Source organism: Lemur catta, chromosome 11 (assembly GCF_020740605.2).
Source record: "Lemur catta isolate mLemCat1 chromosome 11, mLemCat1.pri, whole genome shotgun sequence".
Lineage (NCBI taxonomy): Eukaryota > Metazoa > Chordata > Mammalia > Primates > Lemuridae > Lemur > Lemur catta.
Genome location: NC_059138.1, coordinates 57654050 through 57664937, shown reverse-complemented (window position 1 = coordinate 57664937; position 10888 = coordinate 57654050). Strand labels below are relative to the sequence as shown.

The window sequence follows — 10888 nt, the reverse complement described above, 5'->3', positions numbered from 1 at the left end:
AATACTTATCAGCCAATTTCAGTAACAATCAACATGTTACCTCTTTTGGAAAACCAGTTTTGAATTTGAGTCTGATGTTATTTATCCTCCTTCACAGAGCTGTTCGAAACCAACATCTTAGAGTGGATTTCCCAGGTAAAGAAATGTAGGAATAAAAAGAGAAGGACATAACATGAGAAACAAAGGCAGGCTGTCAATAAAAGCTTAAAATATAGAAGATTTGCTCAAATTGTTTCTACAACGGTCTGGAAAGCACAGTCTTTTCCTGAAAGGACACTGTTCCTTTAAATTGCTTACTGATCCCACCCAGATCTTGCACCCTGGCCAAATGCCTGACCACTCTTGCTTTAACTTAGTCTAATAAACGTGAATAAAAAAGATTGCAAAAGATCCAAAAGCAAAGGCAAATTTTATTTCCTACAGAGCAGAACAATATCAAATAGCTAACTTCATCCCCAACAATTATCTTTGCTGTTGGCATTTACACAACCAGTCTTTAATTCCTGTTTGACAAACATTATAAGGTAAGATGTAACTGCTTTTTTTAGTCACTTGAAATCAGATAGGACTGTCTAGGAACTGTGGAAGACTGAATGGCTTACATACTTATGTGAAAAAAGCTTGTCAAAAGTTTTTTTATCCTTTGCCATTACTTTAATCAATTATTAGAAAATATGAATATTATTGAAGTGTAGAAATTTAAAATTTATTTTAAAGTTGATTGTTAATTTACAATATACTATGTAGCATTGCAATGATGTTAATATCTTTTGGGACATCTTTTTCTTAGTTTGGAGTAAGTTTTTACAATTCAAGATTAATGATAGAATACTTTAACTTCGCTAGTTTGGCAATTTGGTAAAGTCTTTATTCAATCATTCTATCTTCCTGTAGAAACAAATGGGAAACAAACAATGTGAATAAAATTGGTAAACTCTGCTAAAATATAATTTTATTTTTGAAAAATCATAAAATAGAAAGTATCTCAGATTTATTGATTCTAATATTTACCCAAAATAAATTTTAGGCAAAAAACCAAAAATATGGCATTTGGTTAAAGTCATCATTATTTCTGCATTTATAAAACTTAACCTACAGTAAACATAGAGGTTTACATTTCTTTCACTTAACTAATGGCATTTTTTCCCCTGAAAGCTGTTTTGCTTGTATGTGACATAGGAAAGAGGGAAAGGTGAGAATTATTAAAAACTGAGGCAAAAATAAAACATGGTAAAAGTGATTCTAATCACTTTTGGGTAGGCCCCTCAAGATGCTAAACTAACAAAGAAGAAAGAGATTTCAGGATGGCAGCAAAACTACAAAAGTAGAGCAATAAAAGTAGAAAGGTATGAGTGTCCTCTGGCTACTGGGAAACAGAAAGGAATCGCAAGGCACTGGTTTGGGAGGGCTGGATAAAAAACGTCAGAGCAAACAATAATAAAATATGAGATATTGTGATTATTGCTGATGAATAAGTTATATTTGTGAACTCATATATATAGGGGTTCAGGTATGAATTCATGATTATATGACAATAAAACTGTATGAGCAGGTGCTTAGTTTGGGGAAAAGATAAGTTTTTATTTAAAGCCAGCATTTCCAAAGGTGGCTCATTCTATCTTTCTGTGGTTTTCTTCTCAGGATCCTGTATAGGATTCACCTTCTTTAGGTTTTTGAAGAGTTGCTTGATCATGTTGCTTGGAAAATCTTGTTTGTTCTCAATGAAATTCAATACTTAGTCTTATTTCCAGAACTTCTGAGATATTCTTTATGGTATGCACTCAACCGAAAAGAAAAGTTATATGTAACACAAGGGACATGGTGTTATTCCTTTTCCCCTCTGAAAATGGAATAGCAGCTGTGTTTTTCTACATAGACTTATCTTAAAGTCTAATTTTCAGACTTTAAGTTGTATATCCTTTGGTATTCTCCTTGGTTAGCAAGGATAACTTGAGGAGGGATGTCTTTGGTGTCCTTCTGTTTCCTTAGCATACTTCTTGGTTTGTTTTTAATACCCAGCTGTCTTTACATCTTAGTATACCTGGTTTGAAGATCAGTTGGCATTGGGCCAATAGCACTTGATGCCCTTGCTAGCTGGGATGTTTGGTCCTACTGATCCAAAATTCTCCTAAACTTCCAGCTGGATGATGCTATTTGAGGAGCAGACTATGGCATGAAGCTATCCATTGGTCCACCCCCAACCCAACAGCTTTGTTTCCCTTTGGGGTTTATCCATCTGGCATGTATGAAAAAAGTCAGTTTCCCATCTCACTCCTCACTGCCTTTGCATATATTTCCACGCTCTATTCAGAGCCTGGAAAAATCATGCTCATGATTTCCCAATTCCCAGTCCTTGAAGGCAAGGTGCCAAAGAAGGAAAATGTGATGCCTTTTCCAGAACTCCTGAAGTCAATAAAGTTTAAGCAGGCAAGCATTTTCAAACCATGCTGAAAATTAGTTCAAAATAAGCTTTCTTGTTCCCATTCTCTTGGGCACACTGAGGTAGCAACACGTGAGTCTTCTCTCGACAGGGAGGTCTGTGTGTCTAAAAGTAATTTGGGGTGTAGTTGGGCATACTAAGTGCTGGTGACTGAGCATTTTAATACAGAATTAGATTTTTTTATTGTTACTATGCTCAGAAAAATAGTTTTGCAGAGCTGTTCAGAGGGGGTGCTTCTTGACTTCAAGTTCTATCTCTGTCCGTTAGTTCTTCCAGCTAACAATGGAAGAACAGTGTTGCTTTTAAGCAAATCTGTTGTTTTTGCTCTCATACTCTTTTCATTCATTGGATATGCAGCTGAAGTCCAGTTTGGATTCCTGGTGGAGAAAAAGTTTCCAAAGCAGGAGTAGAAGAGAGAAATGGGGATCTATGGAAACAGAAGGGCAATGTAATTTTTGCCTTGACCTCTGAACTCACTAAAGTGTGTGTGTAGTATTAAGACTGAAACAGTGGTGGTTATCTACAATTCTGCAAAAGATTGGATTTGTCAGGAATCAGTTATAATAAAAATGAATGAAATAACCATGTAGTAATCTGAATTCACCCTGGAGAACTTGCAAAGTTCAAAGCAGACCCTGTGATTGAACCACAGTCACCAAATAGAGTGGGATTGAAATGTTTTTAAATGCTTCTCCCCACTCTGTGATCCTGATAATATAATTGGAAATTAAGGATATTTGAATATAGTTCTTTGAATATATCAAAATATTAGCTAATAAATGTTTGGTTATGGTGTCATGATTTATTTGGATTAGAAACTTTTAAAATCTCAATGTGAATATTTTTCTAGAAATAGGAATGAAAACCCCTTTCTCTAATCACATGCCAGTTTTCAACTCTGCTGAAAACAGCAAACATTATATCTTATTAAAGTATTTATAACTTATGTTTCTATTAAAGGTGCTACAAGACAGATGATTTTTCACCATCTACCATAATGTGGAACAGACATTTTGTCTTCTGTCTCCTGCTTTTGCCAGCTTTTATGAGTCAAACAGCATATGGACAAAAAAAGAAAGGACCAAAGCCAAATTTACTTGCAAGGAAATATGACCTCCAGGGTAAAAGAAAAAAGTTCCGTTTTTGTTTTTAATTGTTAGTTTTAGCTTGTTAAAACACAGAAGTGAATTTTTCTAAATAGCATTTGATGTAAACAGCAAAGCACATTTTCATGTGATGTTCTATTTTGATAAAATTGTGATATTATAATACACCTTATATACTTATAGCACATCTGAGTTTGTAGAGCACTTGTGCATTTATTATCTCATTTGAGCCTTACAGTAACCTTGGAAAATAGGCAGGACAAAGATAGCCACCCATATTTTAAAGAAATTGAGGTCCAGAGAGGTTAAGTGGCACACTAAATATTACAGGAAAATTAACTAGTAAGATACAGAGCTAGGATTGAAACTCATGTTCTCTATGTTTGTTTCTTTCTTCGTTACTCTTGCTACAATGTGTGTAGTCATTTTCTCCCTTGATTTCAAGAAAGTTAAAAAAGTCAAATTAACAACAACAAAAACCAAAGTGGGTAATCACCAATATGACATACAATCTGAGAATTAGAGTATTATTTGTTTCCAGACAGCTTGACGATGTTGCCCAGTGTTTGTTGGATTTTAAAAATATGATGCCCCCTTTTTCTCCCACTTTAAATGGGTTTAACATTGAGAAGATGCACAGAATATACGTGTATTTGATTGCTTTTAATTTGCATGATTTTACAAGGGGAAAAGAATTTATAGACTTGGAAAGAGATTTAGTTCTTTACAATTTAGGCCTTATCTCTAAGGTGTCTCTCTTACCTCACTCAAAACCAAGCAATACACAACACACCACCTCAGGAATTTCCTTATGCAAAGTTGTTTCATGAGCAGGGACAATTATTTTGCTTAACCTATTTGTTCTATTGCAGACTCCATTTGCTTCATAGATATTGTCTTCATCGTGGACAGCTCTGAAAGTTCTAAAATTGCTCTCTTTGATAAACAGAAAGATTTTGTGGATAGCTTGAGTGACAAGATTTTCCAAATGACTCCGGGTCGGTCCTTGAAATATGACATCAAACTGGCAGCCCTTCAGTTTAGCAGCTCTGTCCAAATTGATCCACCTTTTTCTTCTTGGAAGGACCTTCAGACTTTTAAGCAGAGGGCCAAGTCTATGAATTTAATTGGGCAAGGTACCTTCTCTTATTATGCCATCTCCAATGCCACTAGACTACTTAAGAGAGAAGGGCGTAAAGGTGGTGTGAAAGTGGCTTTGCTGATGACTGATGGCATCGACCATCCAAAGAATCCAGATGTTCAAAGTATTTCTGAAGATGCCAGAATTTCAGGAATATCATTTATCACCATTGGACTTTCCGATGTAGTCAATGAAGCCAAACTTCGTTTGATATCTGGGGATTCATCCAGTGAACCCATTCTACTGTTGAGTGATCCAGCCCTTGCAGATAAAATTCACGATCACCTGGTAGGTACCCAATGGGTTGGTTATATATTTCTCATAATAATATTGGTATTTTGGTTATAAATTCTATAAGGAAAGATACTGGATCAAAACAAGAAAAAAAATAGAATTTACCTTGGAAATGGAAAGAAGAATCTTTCTGCAGTTTATTTCCACTTCCTTGATGGTTTACACTAGATAAACTGGGGAAGTATCAGGCTCATTCCCTGGAATTGCATTTCTATCTTTGTTTGGAGCCAATGCTAAAGGTTTGTGAAGGATTATTTTCCAAGCATATACCTTGGGCTCCTGTTTATACATTCTAAGACCATGAACATACTGACTTATAGTCAATTTGTGCTCAACTTTTGGTGTACTGTATTTGTATTAAGTTGGTCTTTTCCCATTTCATATCTGCAGAAATATTTTTGACTTTCTGCCTCACTTATTGTCACACTACTCAAGAAAAGTTCATAGACTTCCAATTCTTTAAATCATCTCCTTTTTTCTTAGATGTTAACAAGCTCATCCAATTTAAAATTAACTGCAACCTGCGTCAACCAACAGTCTCTTCCATCACATCAATGAGTCCCATTTTGATTGGTCTGATTAGCTTTTCTTTATTGGGTGCTGAGCTGTGTGTGAAGACTTTCCTTGCTATGTTGTAAAACATAAGGTAAAATAATCAAAATGAAATCCTTCCTCATAGCATTTCTCAAGGAGGAAACTCCAGGAGACAAATTGGTTGGTTTGTTAAGTGTTAAAAATGGATTTTCTTTAAAATACTGATTTCTTTGACTTCCTGAGAAGGCAAAGCAAACGTGGCCTTTAAGTACTGTGCATTTCATGTGGTTGTTTTCTATAGGTCGCAAGAAAACTCAAGCCCTATGTCAAAGATTATTTTGCTCCTTTTGTCCTTTCCTCCAATCCTTTTCCCAATATTACTCTTATCTCTTTACTTTCAGTTGTTTTCAGCACAAGACCTGAGTATCTCTTATCTGAATAATAGCTATCGTATACTGAGTGCTCTCTATGTATTAGGCATTGGTCTGAGCACTTTGTATATTTTATTTTATTCAATGATTGACACAATCTTACAATGTAGGTAATATTATTATCCCCAATTTATAGCTGACAATTTAAGGCTAGGAAAGACTCTGCATGCTTAACCCTGTAAACATATATCTAGAGGGGAAATAGTAACTATTTTTTTAAGGTTCTCTCAATCAGAACTGTGGTGAAACAGGTTAGCAACAACCCTCCTCCAAAGTTACTATTGTTTCTAGCCTTTTCTCCTTGGGGATTGAGGATAGATGGGAGACTCCTGCCTAGACCAGAGATGGAGAGGATGAGCCCAGCCCCATGGTGCTTGAGGTGAATGCTTACTCTGAACAGCTCTTTTGCATGAAATGGACACTTGCAGTGGTGCCTGGCTAACACCTAGCCCTGCCCATGCCTGGTTTAAGGGGTCCTCACCACTGAACTTAAGACAGAATTTTCTAGCATGTGCAGGAGAGAATTCTGGGGATGTGAGTGGGCTATTATTTCTTCTCTACCTTCACTCCGAGTGTGAGAAAAGCTGATTGTAGAAAGCTTTGGGGCAGGCAGCTCCTTGTTTGGCCAAATGTGTAGGCTCAGGATGTTCGTACTCCCTCCAGACACACCCTTGCTGAGAGGTGAGGCTCTTGATGGTAGACTGGAAGCAGGACTGTTTATCTGTTTCTGGGGAAACCAGAAAATGACCAACACTGCTCTTCCTTAGCATCCTGTGATTTCAGCTTGTTTGTTCAGATGGAAGCTCAGTGAATAAGCCACTTCTTAGAAGAAGGTGCTGCTTTCCAAACACTTCCAAGTTCTTATTAGGCTCTTAAAGGAATGATATGCTAAGTTTCAGTGTTTCAAATTGCCACCATGTAGGAGGCAGAACTTAAATCTCGATGAAATCATTGGAAAATTCCTCATCTAATTCATTTCTATTACATCTTTGAGTTTTTTTAACTTTTTGTTTTGAAATAACTATGTAGTTGACTTTTAAATAAGTTAATTAGATATAATTTATGTATAGAACTGCATCTACTTAAAGTGCAGTTTCATGAGTTTTGGCAGATGTATGCATGCATGAAACCACTAGCAATTAGGACAGAGAACATTTCCATCACCCCCAAGGGTTTCCTCATGCCTCTTTGTAATATATCCCTCCTTTGCTACAGAATTACTGATCTGAATTTTGTTATTCTAAATTAATATACACTTTCTAGAATTTTATATGCACAAACTCATATAGTGTGTACTCTTTTTGTGTCAGGCTTCTTTTACCCAGAATGATGATTTTGAAATTCATCTGGGTTATATATATTTTTTTTGTATCAGAAGTTTATCCATTTTTATTGCAGAATAGACTTAGTTGAATGCAACAGATATGATTGTCCAGAATGAATAGATTTTGCAAGAGCCAAGACAAACCAAGAAATCATTGCACATTCCTTGACACCTCTAGTAGGAAGTATCATGTAAGAATTCTATGAAAACATTTTGGTTCTGAATTGCCTAAGAGAGACCTAATGATTCTAAATCGAAGAGGACATATAAAATATTTTTATTGTTATTTTATTATGATTTATATATATCCGTACTGAAAACTAAGAAACAAATTCAACCCAATGTCCTGGATATATTACTCAATCATTTAGATGACTAAGAGAAAGAAGGTGAAAATTTAAGAAATATTTCTTTCCTTTATCCTCTCTGATGTTAAATTTTTAAAAAGCCTTTATGGAAATAAAGGTTGTGACAAATTTGTCTCTTTTTCTGAAGAATCTTTAGAAAAACATAAGTTTAAGGCATCTCTTCCCTAACATACCAAGAAGGGATCAACTTGATAATTTCTATATCATCTTTAGAATCCTATGCTTTATTTGTTTATTAGTTATGATTAACTTCCCAGTTTTTCAAGACTTCCTTTGTTTAGAGCCTTATTTCTATTTTCTGTTTCAGATATTATAGTGGCTATCTTGCTACTATATTAAGCTGCAAATTTTTTTCATCATAGAGTTTGTTACCCTTGCCTACCAAGCACTTTGCTATCATCCCATTTTCTGTGACACTAACACCTTTGTCCATTCCTCACATTTCCTCTGTCCCCTTTTTGTAGCATTTACCTCATACTCATTTACAAAATTGGTGGTTCCATTTTAGCCTTCTCCTTTCAAATAGACTCCATCATAAAAATCTGAATCCATTAATGAAATCCTAAATGTATCTTCTTTGCTCTAGGGAGGGCCTTTTCCTATTTATCCTTTTCATGGAAACCCAAATATCCACCTCAGACTGTAATTGAACATAACCTTCTGCTTGGCTTTGACCGTGTTCCCCCAGCCGTCCTCAGCCTGCTTCCCTGCCTAAGTGGAAGCCCTCACCACTTCCCAAGGTCTCCAGCTCTGTCCGCGTGGGCCCTTCTGGCCATTCCCTTTAAATGTCCCTCCTCACTGCTTCCTTTGTCTTATTGCCCACACTCATCTTTATGATTTTTTTTTCCTCATAAACTTTGACATATAGAACAGCATACCATCAACAAGTTGGTCCTTTGCATTCCTCTCTTCAAAATCATCCAGAAACCCCACCTATTCCAGGAAACCATCTTATTACCAGCTCTCTCCCTCTTCCCCCAGGCGAGGACTCCTTCCTACACTGTTTGTTGTGTGTTGTCCTCTGTCCCTGGGGCTTATAGGCTATAAGTGCCCTTAGGGATGGGGCTTTGTTCTTTGTTTGAAACAGTCTTATCTATTGTGTAGTTTTGAGTCCATTTTTGTTTCCATAGAAATACAAATTCCAGCAAACACAAAAATCAAATGAGTTCTAAAAATAATTGGGTTTTTTTTCTTGTTATGGTTGTAAGCCTTATGACATACTTTTAAAGAGTAATGCAGCTAAGAAGAAATTGAGTTTTCAAAGGAAGCCTTGAAAAATAAATGTAGAATTACACACCAGGCACAGTAAGAGCTAACTTCATGAATTTAAAAACTGATTCGGATATTGCTTATTGTAAAAACGTAAAATGACAAAAATTTGCATTTTTCTTTATTTCAGTACTTGTTTTTAAATATTGAAATTTGATTTGAATTATTAGTTGTTTTATTGCCTCCCTTGAACTCCTTTTGTATTCCTTTCCCCTTTCTCCCTCCCAGAGGAAACCACACTTCTGGTGTGGTTTGAAATATTTTAAATATTTTCATAATTCAGATCATATTGTATGTATCCATTTACAACTTGCTTTTTGGCTTAATGTTGTTAGAAAGTTATGTTGAAATATGTAGATCTAATGCATTCACTTTAACTGCTGAATTGTATTTAATTGATTGATCCATTCCACTACTGATGGATATTTTAATTATTTCCAAATTTTCACTGTCGAAATGGTGAATGCTGAAGTGTACAAGTGCAAGAATTTCTCTAGAGTATGTTTGGAAGGGATTTCAGGATAACAGGTGAAGGCAAGGATTGTCTGGGCAACCTAGAGATAAGGCATACACATCTTCAGCTTTGTAGGCACAGTCAAATGTTCTGCAGAGGGGTAATGCATTTTAACTAAGACTGTCAGTGTAGCTCCTATTTCTCCACATGAGCTACTAGCTCTTAAAGATACAAGTATCTCATCTGCCTGCAGCCTGGATATACATTGGCTACTAATTCAAAATCATTTGGTGGGGGAGAGCGATAGGTCAGATGCTAAATTTTGTGGGTAGCATCTGTGGTCAGAGTTTTATAGCTCCTGAGACCATGTGGTCAAACTTTCCCCTTCATAATATATGGGAAAAATTATCAGGATGGGTTATATGACTTTCCCAAGGCCACATATCTATTTAATAGTTGAAACAAGATGAAAACCCAGGATGACACTTAATTCCCAGCCTAATTTTTTCCCCATTAAATGATCAGAGCCATTTAAAGCATTTTGCTATCTCTTCCCTCTATGTTATTAGTTTGTATGGAAATAAAGATGAAGTAAGAATAAAGCTAAAGAGATGTGAAGTCCTTCATAAAGGTACATACTATACATTGTATTTAACTTCCTCATTAGACCCTTCATTTTTGATATTTTATAACAAATATTCCAGTGCTTATTCCTTCATCTTCTTAATTTATCATATATAAATTACCCTTTCAGATTCAATCATAAGGCACTAGTTTGACACATAATTTCTACCTTAAGAAAGTATTAATTCTATCTGTAGACACAGGTTCATTTTTTTCCAGTGTTTGACTTCTGACATGGCCTGCAGTGCACTTGTCATATAATACCCTACTGAGCTAAAGCATGGTAGCAAGGCCTAAGTGTTGGGAAAAACAAGATCATAACATTTCTATAAAATTATAAATTTAAAATAGTTTTAAAAACTATTCTGGCTAATTCCTTCCTGTATGGGTATGAAGTGGCATTGAAGATGCTTAGGGGGCTCAGCCCAAGTGTGTGACCTTGGCCCAATCACATCCCTGTGGAACCATGTTTCCTTATTGCAAAGCAAGAGGTTGGGCTGATTGACTTCTCAGGCTCCTTAATATTTTCTTTTATTTGTCATAATGGTCATTTTTTATTATGAAACCTGTATTATTTTTGCATTAATTTTCCCCCCTAAGTTAGCAAGTTATAAATGTAGGTCCTCTTTTACATAAGTGATGCATATTGCTATGCACTATTCAAATTTTTCACCAAAATATTGTTCCTGACACTGTTAAAATTTTCTGTATCCCATAGGTTTTGATATGTTTTGTTTTCATTTTTATTTATTTTGAAAAATTTTTAAATTTTCTTCTTAATCTCTTCATTGACCCACTGGTCATTCAGGAGCATATTGTTTAATTTCCACATGTTTGTATAGTTTCCAATGTTTCTCTTGTTATTGATTTCTAGTTTTATTCTATTTTGGTCATAGAAAACAC

The 10888-nt window shown here is 35.5% G+C and overlaps 1 protein-coding gene across 1 annotated transcript in view; it reads left to right on the top strand.

Annotated features, from left to right (window-relative positions):
- Window positions 1-399: 399 nt before the first annotated feature.
- COL28A1 (collagen type XXVIII alpha 1 chain) overlaps window positions 400-10888 on the top strand; it is a 155067-nt gene continuing 144578 nt past the window's right edge. The window contains exons 1-3 of the mRNA XM_045564028.1: window positions 400-524; window positions 3401-3561; window positions 4419-4975. Of these exons, the coding sequence (XP_045419984.1) occupies window positions 3438-3561; window positions 4419-4975 (681 nt within the window). The 5' untranslated portion in view covers window positions 400-524; window positions 3401-3437. The remainder of the gene's footprint in view (window positions 525-3400; window positions 3562-4418; window positions 4976-10888) is intronic.